The 20,028-nt window shown below is 49.7% G+C and overlaps 1 protein-coding gene across 1 annotated transcript; it reads right to left on the bottom strand.

Annotated features, from left to right (window-relative positions):
• Positions 1 to 1,329: 1,329 nt before the first annotated feature.
• On the bottom strand, positions 1,330 to 13,804 carry STC2 (stanniocalcin 2). Its single transcript, XM_053991360.1, has 4 exons — positions 13,542 to 13,804; positions 11,213 to 11,355; positions 8,517 to 8,728; positions 1,330 to 5,016 (listed from the first exon to the last, which is right to left on the bottom strand). The coding sequence occupies exons 1-4, from the start codon at positions 13,702 to 13,704 to the stop codon at positions 4,629 to 4,631; spliced, it is 906 nt and encodes a 301-aa protein (XP_053847335.1). The 5' UTR covers positions 13,705 to 13,804; the 3' UTR covers positions 1,330 to 4,628.
• Between the last annotated feature and the right edge of the window lie 6,224 nt (positions 13,805 to 20,028).

Raw genomic sequence — 20,028 nt, 5'->3', positions numbered from 1 at the left:
GCTCTGCTGGCAGGGTGCACTCTCCCGTTGCTGTTTGACAGTCCATGACAGGATTATAAAGAGCTGCTGCACCTACAGGCAAAGAAATGCTACAGGTCCTACATTGCTGCAAACCACACTGAGGCTTGTGAAGCCCATCTCATCCAAAGGCTTCAACTGGATTAGTTATTTTTAAACCCCACAGAAGGAGTGTTAAAAATGTGCTTTTTCATGCAAGCAGCCTTTAAAAAAAAAAAAAAAAATCCGTGCTTTATCTTCTGAGGTGCTTTCTCATAATTTCCCCATGCCTTTGCTGCCTACACCCCGACACAGTATGAAAATGACTTTGGAGACAACACAAAGGGCTGTTTCTGCAGCTTGCTTTTTGTAAACCTTAGGATTTTGCTTTTCTCCTCTGCTGAAACTCCAGTAAGCATCTAAGATTTTGATGTCTGATTTAAGAGAGAATTACAGCTCCTGTGATATCACTGTACAGAGCCACTGGCTGGTACTTACTGATAGGTTATTAATAGCTGCCAGTGGGGAGTGAAAATGGATGTCCTCTGGTTTTAGGGTAAAATCTTGAAGGGGTAACTTGCTGTGTGCCATGAACTGAGTCTCTCATACGTGCAGGACAAATCTTATCAGCTCTTGCAGCTTGCAGAAAGGCTGGCTGTTGTATTTGTTAATGGGTCTGGCTGGAATCCAGCACTTGGGGCTTTGGGGGCTGCCAACACCTTGCCCACAGGCAGGTGCTGTGGTCAGCCACAGATCCCCTCCCTGGCTCCTCTGGGATGCACTTCGGGATGCTGGGCTGTGCCTAAAGCCAGCCTGGCTGAGCACGGTCCCGAGGGCTTTGGGAATCCGGGATCATCAGGGCAGTGAGGAGAAACCCCCAGCAGCTGCAGCCCCTGCTCCTTCCCCAAGCTCAGCCTGCTGATCTAAAGCCACGAGGTGGCTCTGACAAGCTGCAGTGATGCCAGTCCATGATGGGAAAACCTCCTGGAGGGGCTTTCTCTGAGCTGGAGAACTGCAGGAGCTTCTGCTCCCTGTTTTCCGCCCTGGAGTTGATTCCGCATCTCCCTTCCTGCCTCAAACCAAGCTCCCAGGTCCCAGATGAGCACTGAGGTCTCCCTCTCCTGGGAATAATGCCACACGAGGTGTGTGCCCTGCTCCAGAGGGAGGGTTGGCTCTGTCCCCATGTCCCTCTGCCACTGCCTGCCTGCCTGTGGGGGACGAGCAGCCAAATCACCTCAGCCCTCCTTGGCTGCAGCTGCTGGCTCAGCTTCAGAGGGCTTTTCCTACCCCCCTTATCTCACAGCAGCTAAATTCAAACAAAACCCAGCCACAGACTTATTCAAAACATTTATTAGTGTTTAAGGAAAATAATAGTGTGTGAAAGGTACAGAGCTTTGTCTAAAGCCATATGCATTTTCTTTATTTACAAGCTTATTTGGCTGCAAACTCTACACGAGATAAAACTAGTATGTTTTTCTCCCAGAGATTTGGAATTAAGGACAGTTTGTCTTTTATTTATTTATTTTTATTTTCTTTTTCTCCTTTTAGTTCAGCACTGTAAGTTAGGACAGCATTTTCCAGGGTTTACTGCTATCTTTTTTTCCTGTAGGCGTTTTGCTTCTCTCGCAGTATTTTCATTCCAGAACAAGGCTCATTCCAGATGCAAAGCATAAAGGAAACATTCATACCTTGGCTTTTAAGCTAAACCTCCTTCATGAACAGCAAGTTCATAAGGAATGTTAATTAAAGCATCATACAGTATCTAAATGGACTTTTTTTTTTTTCTCCTTTTTTTTTTTTTATAAAGAATTAAGGCTATGTAGATGTCACAATAAAATAATCTCAGGTAAAACACACCCTATCTGTTAGATATGAAAGAAAGGTTTAACAATAAATAAATGATTTATGCTGTCAATAACATTATGGAACTGTATAAAACTATATTTACGCAGCTTTAAACATAAAAAAAAAAAACATACTAGTGGCATGAATATATACAACACAGGTCATGACATACGTTTAAATTATCATAGCCAGCAGTGTTCTTTTTTTAAATGGGGACACTATAATAAATAGAAATGTTAAATATTTACAATAATAGCATATGTGGAATCAGTAGATGAACACATAAAATCTTCACACACAGAAAAAAAAAAATGATGCCTTATACAAAAATCCCTCCCACCCACAGCTTGTCCCCCCCTCCCCAATTTTCATTGACTAAACAAGGGGAATAGACAATTTTCCCCACAGAACCAATGAATACAAATAAAACTGTATGCATGCTGAGGTGATATGTTGACTGAGACATTCAAAGATGTAGATCTCTGTTTGGTTCCCATTGATGAATCAAGACCTCTAATGACAGAGGGATCTTATTTTAGTTCAATGCAAGAACATTGGTAGCAAGTTGCTGTTTCTGGTTTGTGTTAGCTTTTTTTATTTTTTTTTTTAATTTTTTTTTTTAAATTTTTTGTGCTAAAATGCTTGGATTGTCTTTTTGGTTTGAGCTTGTTCTTCGTGGTGGGTTCTGTGCCACCAAGGGGGAGAGGACACTTGCAGGAAACCCACGGAGGCACACGCCAGAAACCTTCTTAGGGTACCAGCAGCAGGTTTTTGGAGCAGAGGAGGTGGCCAAGAGAGTCAGGCCCAAGGCAGGGTGCTCTGTGGGGCAGCCTGGGTGCCCCAGGGGTGGCTGAGCTGTCACCAGCCCCACGGGGCAGATGCCACACTCACTGCACCATCACCGTGGTCTTTGCTGCTGCAGCACCTGGCCTGATCCCAGCTCTTCCCACTGAAACCAAATGAAAATTTCATCACAGAACTTTGCTAAAATCGGGCAGGATCGAAGCCACGTCTTTAAGCAAAGACCTGGTGATCCCAGAGACACCTTTTCAACTGAACTGTCCCCTCTTGCCTCCTACGTGGCTGCTATTTAAAGCAGTACCTCCAAGTTCTGCGGGTGGATCCCTGCATTAAACCCTGAATGTAGCTATTAGGAGCCGTGCTCACTTAGCAGGAACTGAAATCTGAGTTGGAAATTGTAGCCAAATTCCAACACCCTCCTCTCCAGTTTATGCAGCTCCTTCCCACCATGCAGCAAGACGTACGTTAGTTCACTGGGTACGTTCTGTCTCTGCTGAACTGCCTTCCTGCCCCCACAGCTTTCCTCCCAAACTTTCTAAATGAGAAGGCTCCAATCCCCGGTGTGATTCCCACTTTCTAAGAAAACCTCCCTTTTTCCTCTAGAGGAAGCTGAGAGCTCACCCTCCTGTCCCTGTGGGTGCTGCAGCCTCCACTTCCAGTACAATATCTGGGAATATAGGATTGCAGAGCTGCAACCTGAGAATAACAATTGCATAGGGGGTAGGAGAGATATGGCCAGACACCTCATTCACACTTGAAACTGCTTAAAGACAATAAGCTCTTGACACTCTTCACCTTCACTAACTCGTTCTGTGGAGATTGGTTGTCCTTACCTGCACAAGAATTAAAAAACCCAAGTCAATCCCCTCTCCTTGTCTTTGGCATTTGGATAAACCAAGCTATAGGCAGGTTAGAGTGGGGCTCCACATCCCAGCAAACCACACCATACTGCTAAGGAGAGGCAGGCTTCTGATGGGCCTTCAATGCAGCCCTAATAAGAACTAAATATATGGGGATTTATAGGGTCCTTTGCTGTCTGAGCCCACACCTGCCCCTTTAGGCTTGGGCTGTAAGGGTGGAAGACCTGTATCACTGAGGGGGCAGATGGAAGCAGAGAGTATGCACAGGGTTTTCAGAGGTCCATGAGAATACTTTTGGGGGTCCTCCACCCTGTGCAAGTCTTAACAGTCACATTGCCTTGTCTGGAAGCTGATTACTTGCCTTTGAAGTGACTGGGTATGGTTCTGTGATCAGCAAGTGTCAAGTTATGCAGTTGTTAAAAACTAACAGGGGGCACTTAAAACCAGGCAGCGTCGCCCAGGTGGGAACAATGGCTCAGAAGTTACTTCAGAGAAAGTGGTGGAGCTCCAGACCACACGGTTCCTGTGCCTGTGCCAGAGACGGGGCAGCTCCTTCATTAGAGAGCTTCACACAGAGAGCCCTGAGCTCTGGCGTTCCCAGCCACAGGCAGAAACCAAATCCCCCTGGAATTCAGCCATCTGCTGTAAGGGCTGTGCCCTGAACCTTTGGAGGTGCTAAGCCACAAGCAGCCACATGCAGCCTGGCAGAGCCCACTTGGAACCTTCTCCCTGCCAAGGAGACCAAAGGGGAAAAAAAAAAAAAAAAAAACCCAGAAGAAAAAAAAAACAAAACAAAACCAAACCAAAAACCCCAAAACCAAACCCAACCCAACAACCCCCTAAACAAGATCCTAAATTTCAGATGATGTCCGTTTCATAATAAAAAAAGGGGGGAAAGAATTTAGCTGGAGACATTTTGCCACCCGAGTGCCGAGTTTGCTGGATCGATAACCCATTGCCACTGCTCTCCCTTTTGCTACTATATACACACTGATGCCGAGGTCCATAGATATCTTGCAATGCCCTGTGCTTGACCTCTGAATGGGAAATGCTTTGGAATGTCCATAGACAGGAGGATGGAACTCAACGGAGGAGCGGGGGGGAAGGGGGAGCCGGTGCCTCTTTTCACCTCCGGATGTCGGAGAAGTCGGACAGTTCGTCTGCCCGGTCCAGGAACCCGTGGGCCCCTTTGGGACCGTGGCCCCCAGCTTTGACCCGGGCGTTGGAGTGGCCCTTGGTACCTCTCTCTCCCTTGGCTGCTCGCAGGCTCTCCCTGTGCTCGGGGTCGGCGTGGGCCACCATGTCCCCACGGCCAGCAGCGGCCCTGCTGCCTTCCCCCACCTTCCTCTCGGCCCCCAGGACGGCGTCTCCGTGCACGGCCGAGGTGCAGAAGCTCAGGATGGAGCAGAGACTTCCCCAGTTCTGTTCACACTGGGCCTGGACGCTCCTCGTTATTGCCTTTTTCACCTCCTCGCCACAGGTGAGCAGGATGTTCACTAGGTCAACGTAAGGCCTGGAGGGAAAGGGAGCAGGGAGAGGAAAAGTTAAAATCCATCCCAGGGAAATCACTGAAGAATCTGCCTCACCCTCCCTGGGCGCAGCAAATCCAGTGGTGTGAGTCTCTGGCACACCCTGACTCAGCAGCAATTCTGCCCATGTTAATTATGGAAAATCCCATATTCTAATCAGCCATTTCGCTGCAGGAAATGCACAGTGGCATCCTGTCAAAGCCTCTCTGGATTGATCTTGCTTGCTCTCCCCCTGGAGATACTCTGGGAGAACTGGAATGTTCACCAGAGAACAGATGAGGTCTTGCCTGGTGAGTGGAAGAACTGTCTCACACTTTCTGCCTCCGTCTCTTTCCATACCCTCCCATCTTTGTTACTCAGGACACAAGGCAAAGGACACTTGCTCCAGCCCAGAGCCATCAGCTTCACCAAACAGGCTCTGCCTCTGGGTGAATGGCAGGTACAGAGCATTCACCAGCCCCAGTCTGCAAGAGGGAGGCATTTTCTCACCTCTGTGAAAGCAACAAATACTCAGCTAGAGATTCTCTGGCTTTCCTCATCATATCTGGAGCACTGGGTGTTGATCTCCATCACAGGCAAGATCCTATCTGGACGCAGGATCTGCCTGAACAGAGCTCAGACAAATGGAATCCACTTTGGTGGCACTTTCTTCTTCCCACACCAAGTTTTAGTTCTTCATTTCCTTACAGAGCTTTCAGTATCCACCTTTGCCCAGCCGAACAAGGCCTCAAAACATGTCCTGGCTCAATCCCCTCTGTGCTTCCCACCCACCCCTGAGCGTCCCCAAGGCACCAGCAGCTCGAGCACAGGCACTTGGGCTTCTCAGCCACAGGTCACCGAGTGCAGCAATTTTAAAATAGTTGTGGTCACAAGTTTTGTGGGTCAATATTGATGTTGTCTATTGACACAACTGCTCAGCTGCTTGCAGGCCCAGAAGGACGTGCTTAAAAATCTTCCACGGCAGGAACCAGCCACAGCACAAGGGGAAAGCTGCCCGGGGTCAGCAGTCGTGGCTGTGTGGGGTGGGTGGTGGGGCTGCACCTCCTGGGCACCCCATCCACCAGCTCTGGTGGCTGTGGACAAGTCTAAATCTATTCTCATTAACTTAAGAGAGAAGAGATGAGGAAAACCAACAGATTATGATCAGTGTCTAACTTTACCAACTGCTTAAACTCATTTTGAATCGCTAATCTCAGAGAGCCACCTATTCCCCCTATCTCAAAATATTTCCCATGGTTGGATTGTTCCTGCTGCTCAAAAAAAAAAAAAAAAAAAAAAGTTACTTGGAATGCAGCAAGGACCAATCTGCCAAGGCCTGTCACCACTTCCACCATAGCAAATCAGCCTGACCCCCACAGCTGACTCAGGAGGAGGCTTCGCTGCCCGACCGCGTTCCGAACACTCATCGGGAGAGAACAGTCAGAGCAAAACAGAGAACAAGCCTGAGAGCTGCCACTTGCCTCTCTGCTCTTAGGTTTTTGTTTTAAATGTAAAGCAGGAGATAAGAGAGAGCTGAGCACGTTGCATACAAAGTGATCCAGCAAGAAGATATAAACCTCCCTCCCTCCTTCCCAAGAAATGAGTTCTTGAAGTTGGGCATAACCTTTGCAGAAATCTTTGTAAGAAAAAAGGTCGCTGGTATGACTAAAAAGTGGCTCAGCTGCCAAATATTTCAGGTATTCAGAGCCTGCCAGAGCCCTGTGGATTAATACTGGCCCATTTCTCCTTGCCTGTTTTACTTTCTGCATTTCAGCCGGCCTGACCAGAGTACCTGAACTGAGCACAAGGCTGCAAGTCAGCAGACGTGATTTTATTTCCAGCTCTGCCACACTTGCCTATTGATCTCGAACAAGTTCCTTAGTTCAAGAGCTTCAGAGATGGCCTCTAAATTTAGGGGAGGGGAGGAGGCTGGCTGGTTCTATTTGGGGAGTCCCGCATAGGAGAGCCGAGCTCCCACTCCGGGAGATGCTGGAGTGTAGGAAGCGCTAAATGAGCTCATGCAAATTATAGGTGTTCAGCTGAATGACCCTCTCTTCTCCAACCAACAACCCCCCAGCTCAGCTCCCCAGAAATAAGCAGCTGCCTCTGAGCATTCCTGCTTGAGCCTGTTCATAAAATAAGGATAACTCACTCCTCCTCGGACAGGCTTTTGGCTCGCACGGTTCTTTTCATCCCCAAATGATGGGGGGGGGGTTAATTGGTGCCAAGTACCCAATTTGTAGCTGCTGACACAGCCCAGGCAGTGCTCAGAGAGGTGCTGCTGGGCAGGATGGAGCCCTGCTGCCCTCCTCCCTCAGCCAGCAGGATGCTGCCCATGGCCCTGGGCACGGCAGCTCTGCCCCCAGCCATGCCTTTGATCCCAGCCTCAGGAATGTCCAGGGAAAGGGCCTTGCTTTCAGGCCACCATGTCCAGCTTGAACAAACCACAGCACAGGATTTATGTGAGCAAATTGGCATGGAAGCATCCCTCTGCAACTGCAGCTGAAATATTAGTAGTGGGGGGTGGTTTTCAGCACTCAGGGAATCAGAGTTCCTTTGGGCAGTGAGGAAAATGAAATGCAAGGCTAAAATTCCCAAAGAAGTGATTCTGCAAAAAAATTTGTCTCTCATGACTGCTGGGATTTGGAGTTTCTGTGCTAATATCAAGGCACAGAGGTGTGGTAGGAAGATGCTCTAAGGTTAAGCCTGATGCCAGGCTGTGGCTCAGCCTTCTTGTTTCAGGAGTGAGACGTTCACCTGCAAGAAAAACAGGCTCTGATTTTTGCATTTGTGCACAAAGAGTCAGTACAAACAGCTTGTGCTTGGTTTGTTGCTGTCATGTAGCAGCTTTGATCAATTCCAAGTAGGATTTGTGCCTGCCATTCCTTGGAGGACAGCTGTGCTCCCAGTCAGAGGAATTAAGTCCTCAAAAATCTGACTTGTGCCTTCATTTTGTACAACCCCATGTTTTATTAAAAAGCATCTGAGATTAATAAAGAATAAGATGAATGGGAGATTACCTGGGGGACTGCAGCTCTTTCAGGGACAATTAACTACAAGACATTTCAAAGTATGTATTTAAAGAAGAAATTATCATCTTGCTGACAACTTTGCATAAACCCTCTTCCCCCTTCTCCAGTTGTCACCTCTAACAGGATACTGAGGTCAAAATGATACCTTTGAGCTCAGAAAACAAAACAAAAAAAAAGCATTGTGAGATGCCTCTGGAAATGACAGACACTGATGGTGTATTTGCCAGAGCACCAAGGGGACTGGCACATCCAACTCCAACTCATTTCACCTCCTTCCACAGTCACATCTCACCCTTGGTACACAAACTTCAAGGGGCCCTGCAAAGAGAGCTTCACCTTGGTGCTGTACATGGGAAAACAAGAGGTGCTTAAGGCCAGAAGGAGGTGAAACAGCTCTTGGGCAGATGCACAGCCCACTGGCACTCCTGGAAGGAGCTCCCACGCTCTGACTGCACCAGCACGGAGGCACTTACTCATGCTGCAGCAGGTCTTTGAAGTGAATCATCTCCACAATGACCTGGACGTTCTCCTTGGCAGCAGAGCAGAGGTCATGCTTCAGGTAGCACTCCCGCTGTAACTGGAACACCATCTCTTTAATGGCAGGGCACTTACGGCTGATGCAGCTGAATTTATGCCTCAAGGCATGAGCCTTACACTTCAGAGCGTCTTTAATGAAGGATTTTCCCTGAGAAGGAAAGAAATGGAGTAGGTCTGTATTTTTGTCCATTAAGCACAGCAGCTGATTTATGCCCAGCCAGCTGCTTCTCTGCAGGACAATGTCAAGGGTTATTACAGTGCTAAGGATATCACTCCATGGCTTTCCCCTTCTTCTCTGTTTCTCTGCTCTTAAAAGACCCTGCCAAGTTACCCAGCTTTGCTATCCCAGTGGACCTGAAACACCCAGGGCTTCCTCACTGCTGCTCTGAGGTTTCCTCTGCCCCAGCAGCTGAATGCCCAACGAGGGAAAGAGCAAAAGGAAACACCTTGAAGTAATTCAGTGCTGGAGTTACTGGATTAATTTGCTTCCAGGGTGGCAGAACAATAGGTTCACACCAAGGAGAGGGCATCCTGCCATGGCTGAGCTCCTCAGGACCACAAGCAGATACCCATTCAGTAACTGCAAGGTTTTTTTGGGCTTTTTTTTTCATTTTTAAAGTTAGTTTACAAACTCAGAGACACGTATGGACGATCTATATGCACATGCCCTATTCCCCAGCCATCAGTATTTTCTTCCTCAGAGAGGGACTCAAATCAGCACTAATAATAATCATCATAATCATAATAATCCTTCAGTGTCTTCATGCCTGTTGCAAGAAATTCTAAGTGAGATTAAGAAAATCACACCAAGAAGCTACAAAATAAGGTGGAGGAAAGCTGCTTTAGCAGCATCTCTTTACCCACTGTGATTCCTTCACTCAGTTGCTTGGTGGGCATCAAACCTATCCCTTCCTTTCCTCTGTTATTGGACCCTGCAGCTACAGCTCTGCTCAGCCCCCTGTGCTTTGCTGAGAATAGGCCCATGGAAGTCCCCTGCACTGCCCCCACCTCTTCATCAGCCTCAGATTCTTTTATGCAGGTGCTCCATGGAGACCAAATCCTTGCTCCCCTTTATCCCAAAAGTGCACTGCCCCAGCTCCACTGACATTAAGTAAGATTCACCCAGACCTGCAAGCAGATGTTGTCCCCAAATTGTTTCAAGCCAGAAATGTTTCTTGCTCATCAAAGAGCTGCTTCACCCCTTTCTGTTTCCCATACCAAAGGCACTCCCTTGCCCTTCCCTTCAGGAACAAACACACACAGCCCAGTAGGCAAATGGGGACAAAGATAATTCCTATATAAACCCAAACTGACATCAATTCTCAGGTTTCAGAGCAGAGAACAGAAAATGGCCAGTGTTAGTCTTGTCATTTAATGCAGCTTGAAATAACTGGGGATGATACAGAGAGGAGCTGTGAAAAGCCATGTCATAGCAGAGGCTAAAGTCACCTTCATGTTAAATAAAGCTCCAGGGGTTTAAATATTCTGCTCTGCTCTGGGGACAGCCTGGATGTGAAACAGGCTGTGTTTGATGAGCAGTATCTGGGGATCTGGCATCAATGGCTACTCTCAGCCTCCACAGGCACCAGTCCCTGCCTTCCCAACTTTCCTTCCCTACTCCTTCGGTCAGCTCTGCTCACTGACAGAAACATTGTGCAAAAATAAACGAGCGTTTTCTGGAAGCCACTTGGAAATTAAGTTGAAGGTTTTCAGATACCCACAAAGGCAGCAATTCCCATTTTAATGAGTAGCCAGGCCCTTCGTACATCCTTGAGCATTTGAACCTCAAGCTGCAGCTCTTCAAAGAAGTGCTCCCTACTGGGTGGTCCCACCACCCCTCGTGGGACAGGCTGCATCCTGAGGACAGCTCTACTTTGTGCCATGCTTTTAGCAGTGCCATGGAGCTGGTGCTTTTAGTCAAGTTATTCTGTAAACTGCCTGGTCAGGCCAAACGCCGCTGGCCTGTCGGAATGTTCCCTTCCCTCCGCACTGAAATGGGAGAGGAGGTTTACAAGACATAATAACAGGATGTCTCAATGATGCATAAATGGTCTGGGGAGAAAATGAAGGAGACAAACTTAATACCACATACCACGGAAGTAACGTATTTTAACGTCAGTGCTCGAACCCAAGGCTTGCTTGAGTACAGCAGCTTTAGGAGGTTGACTGGGCTGGTTGTGTGCAAGTCTTGAGGGCCAACTTTAGTAACTGCCTGTTGGGAAATACTGAGATAATTCTAAATGAATTGGGAGCCCAAGCTGCATCTCAGAGTCGGCTTTGAACAAGCATGGTGTAGAGGCTTAAGCCGCCCAGGTTTCTTAAACCCACGTTTGGCTCCATGAAGGGTTCTGCTGCAGTTATCCTGGGCACAGGAGGTGGAAGGGATCCAGGCAGCTGCAGCTACAGCCAGCCTGTCTCCTAGGACAGGTTGCTGCTTTATTACTGTCCTGAGGTCCCGATTCTGGACCTTTCAACCAAAAAAATTCCGAGTGAATTAGCGAATCACGGCAAGTGGACCAGCTCTGGGAGGTTTTTTTTGTGCAAAGATGTGTTAAGGAGCTGCAGTACATGCCAAGTGTGTGTTAGAAGCAAGCAGACAGGTAGGACATCTCCCCCCCCACCCCCGTGTTACCTGGGCATCAAATTTTCCAGCGTTGTGCAGGAATGTCATGCAGATCTCGTGTAAGCCTCGGATCTCGCAAGAATTGTTCTCAAAGCACTCAAACACTCCACATCCCACATCGCCAGCATTTACCAGGCAGTGCTGGATTTCAGCTAAAACGAGTATTGGTTAGAGTTAATTTGTAGAACTCTTCACAGGAACGGGTGGTGGGTAGAGAGACAGAGTTGTTTTGCTACCAACATCAGTTTGAGAGAAAAATGCGTGACAATGGTTAATCGTGCCCGTTTTTCGCAGGAATTAGGCCAAAACTTGGGTGTATTACGTTATGAAAGTGATATCCAAGAAGTAAATGCCAAATCCACTATGCTTATGTCAAGCTATTTCACTTGAGAACTGTCTCATGCTCTTGAATTCCTCAGGAGCAAAGGACAGGCGTGATTTTTGCTCTCTGGCTTGTGCAAACCCCCCCCCCCCCCCCCAGCAAATTTAAGTGCCAAAATGAGAAGCCTAGGACCCAGCCAGCCAAAATTTTTCCTTTTTGGTACTTTGAGCAAGTTTCTGGTCATTTAGCACAACGCTTTTTACAGACCACTGGGTTTTGCCTGTCAGGATGTCTGTCAAGTTAATGGCAAAACTCCCACTGATACGTAAAGTCCTTAGCACCAGGAGTTGTAGAAAAATGCAACTGTGTGCTCAGCTATGCAGAAATCAGTAGAAAAGGTTTATATTTATATATGTAGTACATAAAATAGATATACTGGAGCTAGCAGTTACATGTGTGTTTATTCTGACCTTTCAGATGTTATGTAATACTGCAAAAAATGCTGTCTAATACTCACTTTCAAAAAAAAAAAACAAAAAAAAACCAAAAAAACCCAAACCAACCCCACCAACCCAAAAATCGAATTCTTAACATGACAGCTTCTGGTCCTTTAAAAAAAAATGGATGTAGTAGTACTGCCAGAGGGAAGGTGGTTGCTCAGAAAGCCTGGGGATAAAGTTAAACAGGGGCAGCTTTTAGACCAGAACTGAGGATGCTAAGAATTCCTGTACTCTGTGCCCTGTGGTACCTTTAATTAAAGTTCGCCCTTGGGAGCCAGCCTAATCCCCCTGGAACCGCAGCGTGTTTCAGCCATCCCCAGCCTCCCCCTCTGCCATGCGGTCCATTTGCAAGTCTTTACAGCAACTTTCGGTCTAATTTCCACCCGCTGCAAGGCAGAGCGAGGAGCCGCGGATGGAAATGGAAATGCGGAGCCTGCCGGAGTTCTCACGACCCACCCCCCGCCACCAGCTCAAACCCAAATCACTGCCGCCGCACTTTTTTTTTTTTTTTTTTCTTCCCCCACCTTTTATTATTATTTTTTTTTTTTCCCTTCTACCTGCCCTGAAGTGCATCTGGGGGTGGCACAGGGGTGGGATCCAGGGATTGTCTGAGCCACGGAGGGAAAGCTGCGCAAGCACACCCGCACCGGGGTGGGGGGGAAGGGGCACTGGAGCCCTTTGTGGAGCGCTGCGGAGCGCGGAGCCGGGCGCTCTCGGGGCCGGGAGCGCGGCCGTGGTGCTTGTGTTGGCATCCGGATGCAAACCCTTTGCCGGATCACATGTCCTGGCTCCAGCGTGCTGAGAACTGCACAGTGCCGTGATTCACATGTGGCAGTCCCTAATGGGCATTCGTGCATTCCTGCTCGTGTGTGTTTAAACACGTCTCGCAGCACGGAGAGTGTTAAAAAAAAAAAAAGAAAAAAAAAAAAAAAAGAAAAAAAAAAAAAGCGGGGGGAAAGAGGGGGGGCGGGATGAAGGAGGGGGGGAAGGGAAGCGTCTGGATCCCGCGCTCTCTCTTTGCACGGCTGGGAAGCGATCCAGCCAAGTGCACGCCCCAACTCTCTCTTCCTAGGCAGATAATGCCCGGGGGAGGGAGCGCGGGGGGCGGGAGAGGAGGAGAGAAACCCCCGGCCCGTTGCATCATTGCCCGGCTCCCTCCGGAGGAGGCAGAGCCCCGGTCATCCCCGGACCCTCCCGGCTGCCCCCGGCCCTCCACCCGCTTCCAAACGCTGCGCCGAGAAACTTTCTCGTCCCCGGGCTCGCAGCATCTCCGCGGGGCTCCGGCCGCGGGGCCGCGGCTGTGCACGGGCAACACGTGCTTGGCAGGGCCGGGCTTTAAAGGTTATTTAGGAGCGAGCACCGATTTCCTGCGATGATTTACGCCTGACAGTCGGACAGCGAAATAAAACGCCTGTCATAACTCGACGCGGCTGCAGCAGCAGCAGCAGCGGCGGCGGCGGCGGCGGCGAGGGGAGGGGGACACGCAGTGGCCAGCCCGGTGCCCCCCCCGCCGTACCTGTGTTCTGCAGGGACAGGCGCCCCTTCTGCTGCGGGGTCCTGTCCTGCGGCCCCTCCGGCGGGTGCGTGGCCTCAGTGCCCGCGGCCGCCGGGGCGCTGGCCAGCAGCAGGGCCAGCAGCAGCGCCGGGGCCGCCAGCTTTCCGCCGAGCTCCGCGCACATGGTCGCGCCTTCCCCCCGCCGCCGCCGCCGCGTCCTCCCCCGCGGGGTGCCGCACCCGGGCCCAGCGCGCTGCTCGCCGCGGCCCCGCGAACCGCATGTGCCCGGCGCGGCGGCGAGCGCGGAGTGGCGGCGGCGGCGCCGGAGGGAGCCTCAAATATCCCCGCCGAGCCCCGGTGTCACTCGCATGAGGGAGCCGAGCAGGTGTCGCTCCGCGCCGCGGCCAATGGCAGCCGCCGCCCCGCTCCGCCCGCCCGCCGGGGGCCGGCCCTGCCCCGCCGGCAGGTTGCAGCCGCCCGCCCCCCGCCCCACCCGCGCCGCGCCGGGGGATGGGGGTGCGGGGGGCAGCGGCACCCGCCGGGGCGGGGGGGAGGGATAGCGGGGGGGGGGGGGGGGAAAATTATGTAGGAAAAAAAAAAAAAAAAAAAAAGGTGAAAAAGCGGGATTTTGACACGCTTTGGAGGGAGGCGGCAGCCAGCGGCAGCCAGCGGCCGCTTCCCCCACCCCCTCCCCGGGCAACTTCGGGGCGCTCCGGCCGCCGCTGGCCTTGGCGAGGAGCAGCGGGGTGCCCGTGCCCGGAGCCGGCTGCCAGCGCCGGCCGTCCTGCGGCACTGCCGCCTCATGGCAAGACTTGATTTCAAAGAAAAAAAAAAAAAAATCCCTTTCCGAAGCAGCTATCGCAATGACTTTCTTGGAAACCTTCCACTCCCTCGGTTTCCCCCCGCCCCCGCCCTGAGATTTTGTACCATGCTTGCTGCGAGGGGATTTGGGCCAAACACATCACTTTACGGGGGAATGTGGTACCCTGGGTGCGCACCCGGATGGGCGAACAGGGACGGGCGCTGCTTTCCCCGGGGGGAAACCCCCCCTTAGACCGCCAGCACCGTGGGGAGAGCATCACCCTTGCAACCCCCCCCAGCAGCTCTGGCTGCTCCCTTTTGTCCGGTAGCTGGAGCGGGGTGGGGGACACACACACACCACAGCACGACGTAGGAAAATCCGTAGCAGGTGATGAGAAGTGCCGCGCTGGCTGGGGAGGGGCGAGCGTGTCTCCCCTTGCCCTGCCGTAATGCACATCAGATGTTTCATCAGACCCCGCCGGCCCCATGCGGTCCTGCCCCCCCTCCTCCCTTGCAGCCCCCGAGCCCCCGGCAGTGCCGGGGCGCGCTGTGCCGTGCCGGGGGCGGGGGTCCCGCCGGGGTGGGGGGGGGGGGCGCAGCTAGGAATGTCTCCAGCTGCTGCTGCCGCCCGCTTCCTCACAGCTGTCAAAATGCACTTGAGGAAATCCACTCACACCTCCCCGAGCAAGGGTCTCCTCGGCGGGACGTGACACCGCGCCGCAGGACCATGGCTCCACGGCTACGCACCAGCAGGCACGTCCTGACACCCCCTCGCAAGCCCCCGGCCTCCCCTGGTTTTGTCTCAGGCCCACGGGGCTTGTGTGCCGCGGCTGAGCCGTGCGAAGTTTTATTTTAATTTTTTTATTTTAATTTTTTTTTTTTTATCCTTCCGGAGGGTTTGACATCGCAACGTCTTTTTTTTTTAAGGTTGAAATTCCTAACGGCGGTGCCCAGCTCGTGTGGAAATTCCCTTTTATCAACATGCTGCTGCCTTCTTCGGAACGGCAACTTGCAGCTTTCCTCTAAGGAGCTGGCTGTGCCAGTGGGGATGTCTGCAAAGCCCCCGTGCCCTTGGGATGGGCTCTGCCCTTTCTGACAGCAGGGCTATTAAAGGAATAGTTTTCTTCATTTGTACCTCACCCAGAGTGCCTGACCCTTCTTTTGTCCTTGTTCTCTTACTATTTATACTGCTGAGGAGTTTTGCTATTTAATTGCCTTTGCTAGGTCTAACTTAGCTCGAGCTTTCAAAGACCGGGGGCTGAATGAGTCGAACTCGGGCAGGAGAATTTAAGGGATGGCAGTTTTTCTTTGTTGTAGGAGATAACAGCCAATGCACTGCTTCTAACCAGCGAGTTTGTATTATATTTATATAAAATATTTTTTTTTTCCTGGTGCCTGGCAGATGATGCTTTCTTGTAATGCTTTTTCCCTGCTGCTTTCATTCTGATGTCCTCCTGCAGCCATTCCTCATCAATCTTTCTGCCTCTTTTTAAAATCAGAATTTTTGAACGTGTTTTACCCTTTTGACTTTTGAATTCTGTGCAGTCTCCATCCTCCAGACCCCATGTTCCTCCATCTGCTTGATTCCTATAGTTAGGTCTCCTAATTTCTCAGAGTGTGTCCTACGAACCCCGCAGCCCTGGCTGCCGTAGTGGGCTGCTCCTCCTTTTCAGCCCATATTGTATTAATCTCTGCAATCAAGGTTATTTTAACATCTTTTCCTTACCAAAACCGTGCCTAAAATAGCCCCTCCTCCTGTCACTTTGGGGAAGAAATCTGCCGGCTGTCAGCACGTTGAGCATTTCCCATCTCCTCCTGCTCAGCAGAGCTGGGCAGCGGGTGGCACTCACAGCTGCTGGATTTCCCTGCTTTTCTCTCTCTCAGGGTGCTCCTGGGATTAGAGGACCTGGTGCCACCCAGCCCTTGCTTAGGGAGTCAGGGAGCTGTGGCTGCACTTTGGAGGCTGTGAGGGATCCACAGGTCATGCTCCAGCAAAATCTGGCGTCTCTCGGAGCGTGGTGTAACTCGCCCCCTGGCAGCACGGTCGACTGCCAGGGGATTTTATGGAATAGTTACCAATTCCAGTGATTTAGGGGCTGGTTTCCAGGGCACTTGGGATGCCTGAATCCCAAAGGCACTGCAGCTTTGCTCCAGCACTGGCAGCTCGTGTGGACACAGGAGCCTGACTGCAGGATGGTGTCCTGCTGCGAGGCATTTGAGGACATATTTGAGCAGCAACACTTGGAGAGGATCATAACTCCTTCCAGAAGTTCTGGACACCTGTTGGCTTTCAGGAATACACTCTGAGCTGCCTTTAGTCAACATACACAGGCTTTTCTTTTTAAGAGTGTTTCATAACTCGATTGAGGCTTCATATGATCAAGCAGTGGCACGAGCGTTTTGCAACTGCCTTGAAATGGGAAGCATTTAATTGTTTGGCGTCTTTAGGGAGATGAGCTGCCCTCATGACTATTAAGAGGGCTGTGTCCCTGCAAGGCCGTTGCAGGCAGGTGAAGGCTGAGGAATGCTGTGCAAGAGGCTCCAGCACCTCTTGAGAGAGCAAGCACACCCAGTTCTGAAGGACAGAGAGGCCGATGACTTCAAAAGGGAAGAGGATGCTGCGGGGAAGGTGTGCCAAGGTCTGCGTTCTGGGCTTTCTATCTGTGACTAAACACATTTCACACTAGGGTTAGAGTGAGCTGTGCTGCGCGGCCCCAGCAGCGCAGTGGGATTTCATCAGACTTGAGAAAATAAGCAAGACAGGGGAATTTAGTGTTGCCTCTTCTCCTGGGTAATTTTCCCACCTCGAGGCTTAGTGCAAGGTGCTGACTTGCAAATGACACATCATTACGAGGCCAGCCCAGAGCTGCAAAGCCCTGCTGGGAACGTGGTCAGGAGATCGGGGGAAGCTGCCTCTTGGACTTGGTTGCTCCTGGTGTGGGACCTGCTCTGGGAACATGTTGATTTAATTCCCACAAGCTGGTTCTCGGATGGTGCGAATAAAGCTGCTGACAGTGACTGAAATGGGATTCGACACCGGAGAACCTGTTAGGCTCAGTAAATGTAGGTCTGTTGGGAGGCTTCAAAGGGTTGTATTTTAAGCCACTTTTCCCCTCTCATCATCGATTTTGAATTTCTGGTAACTAGTTTTTATGAGGAACGAGCAGAAGTTGACAATAAAGTCACAGAAAATGAAATGTATGAAAAGCCAAAGCTAATTATATTAAAAATGACACAGACATTCTCTTCCTGATTGCTTGTGTAAAAATCATGTATTTGAGAAATGTTCTCAACGAGTTATGTGCAGGTATAAAGCTGATGTGGCTTCTTTGATAAAATAGGAACTATTAGAAAGATTTATAAGAGTCAGAAATGCTGCCGAATATTTAGAGTGGCAGGAAACCACTCTGAGATATTTTTAAAACAGGTATTTACTCAAGTAATTGGTTACTTTTCATGTGGAATAAGAAAACCTGGTGCAGCTCTATTGGACTTGACATAAAAGACAGGTATGTAATTTGTGAGCAAAACAGGGTGGAATGTACACATTGTACCTGGGGAGGTATTTCAAGAAAGACAACTCCTTGAGACAAAAAGCCAAAACAACTGACACGCCGGGTTACATGCCAGAATTGCTTATTCCTCAGTTAATCAGCTGTGTAATGAGTGTCCAGAAACAATCCCTTCTGCCCAGGTAGTTTAAGTTTCAAACTTCATCAGCCTTGTGGCCGTCATAAAACGGATTACATGGAAATTGGACGAAAAACACATGTTTCTGAGAACATTTTGGTTCAAATAATAATAATAATAAAAAAAATGTGGCAATGCCTGTGCCAACAATTTACTACAGAATATCTGAACCAGATGCTGCTAAACTATAATTCCAAACAATTTGCCAGAATTATATATTTACTTTATTCTTAAAGTCAAACTGAAGATATGCATGTTTTCTATTACTGGTGGATATAAACAAAAATGTGATGCGATTACAACTCATATAAGGCAGATAATGCCCAACAGTCAGGATTTCTGGGACTACTGCACGAGCTTAAGAGAAACTGGAAGTTCTGTTGGTAATTATGTGTGACAGGGTCATCAAAATGGGGCTGTTCTGACTGAGACATATCAGACTGCAGTCTGCTTAGTCACCACAGAAGAGCTTTGGCCAAAAATCATCCATTTCTCCCCTTTTCTCACAGTTGTACATTTTTTTTTCTGTCCTGAGAGAACGGGGAAGAGATCTGCAAGATGTGGAGAGTTACATTCTTAGCTAAAATAATCCATGGAAGGGTCTCCTGTTAGGAGATACTTGTAGGCCATCTCCAGCTTGCCAGTTCTAATGCAGATGAGCTGCTCAGTGACAGCTGAAATGACAGACCCTGACGTCAGAATCAGCATCTTGCACGGTCAGAGTGAGTTTTAGCAGGAATTTTTATGACATTGCATGTCATTCAGGTTATGGAGGCTTCTAGCTGGCACTCCCACAAGCTGAAACAATCTTTACCTACTGTCAAGAGGCTCTCAGAAAACCTCAAATAATTTCCTCGGGTGAAGTGGCTACCTCAGGCAGCTGCAGCCTGACACAGAGAAGTGCTGAACATCCTGTAACACCCCTATTCCCCGGGGGGATCAGCAGGGAGAAAAATCCGTCAGAAAAAAAATGGAGAGTTTCAAGAAGCAGCTTTGATTGAGAGAATTGTTCAGCAAAGTCACCAAAACCGAATCCCCCTGAGTGCTGTAAAGGCAAGAAGGATCTGCAAAAGATTTGCAGTGGAGTCTCTGGTTTCATCCAGACCACGGCCTGCTGGGACACAGCTCTGGCTCCCAACCCAGGGCTGCAGCGTGAGATCCAGCTTGGAGGAGCATGGCAACTCCTCACAGCTCTTCTGCAGAAACCCTGTTTGGTTCTGGGAAAGAAGAGAGCAAAAAAGCATTTTCTGGGTCCCCCACCTGAAGACCCCATGGCACATAAAGCATTCTCTTTGTTTTATGTGAGTCAAGGCTAACATGGGCTCAGTTAAGGGCAGCATCGAATCCAGAGGTGAGCTGGGTTCCACGTGCAACACAGGATGGTTTTGAGTTTTTGAACCCACTGAATCCTGAAGCAGTATCTACAGGAGAGATGAGAATTATCACCGTGACATTAATGCCAAAGCCCAATGCAAATAATTTGATCCAGTGCCCCAGGTGACGTATTTATCAGACACACCCAATTTTTGTGTGTTTGTGATGCAGGTGCATGAGGCAGAAGTTAAAGACAGGCAAGATTTGCTAGTCCCTTCTCCTTTGAAGTACCAGATCCTTCCCGTGTTCTGGTTCCTCCATTCCTCCTCCTCCTCCTCACCTCGTGAAGGAGCCACAAGTAAAACTTGCAGTCACAGCGGACGTTGACAACGTTTTCTTTGCTCCGGGAGAAAAAAAGAAAACAACCTACCTTGGCATTCCTGGCCTTCCAACTCACACTAAGGCTACCAGCTTGTGGCCAGACCAAAAGCAAAATGTTCCAGCCCATCGTGGTAGGACTATCAGAAAGCCAGGTCAGGTAACGGGACTGTAATTCCATGGGGCTCGCCAAGAAGGAAACGAGCCAATGTAATTAGAGAGGTAATTATAGCACCCGAGTCACCACCCACAGACTGCGCAGAGCAGCGATTCCACAATCAGAGTCCAAACAATGCAGTGCTCTGGAGCTGCCCTGACTGCTCTC

This window comes from Vidua macroura, chromosome 15, assembly GCF_024509145.1.
Source record: "Vidua macroura isolate BioBank_ID:100142 chromosome 15, ASM2450914v1, whole genome shotgun sequence".
NCBI classification, from domain to species: Eukaryota; Metazoa; Chordata; class Aves; order Passeriformes; family Viduidae; genus Vidua; species Vidua macroura.
Note: the sequence above shows the minus strand (reverse complement) of the source record. Positions and strands in the feature narration are given on the sequence as shown.

Coding starts and splice junctions, on each gene's coding strand:
- STC2 (XM_053991360.1), bottom strand. CDS start 13,704: ATGTGCGCGGAGCTCGGCGGAAAGCTGGCGGCCCCGGCGCTGCTGCTG. Junction 11,356..13,541: donor CCTGTCCCTGCAGAACACAG/GTACGGCGGGGG, acceptor TACTCGTTTTAG/CTGAAATCCAGCACTGCCTG. Junction 8,729..11,212: donor CTGGAAAATTTGATGCCCAG/GTAACACGGGGG, acceptor TTTCCTTCTCAG/GGAAAATCCTTCATTAAAGA.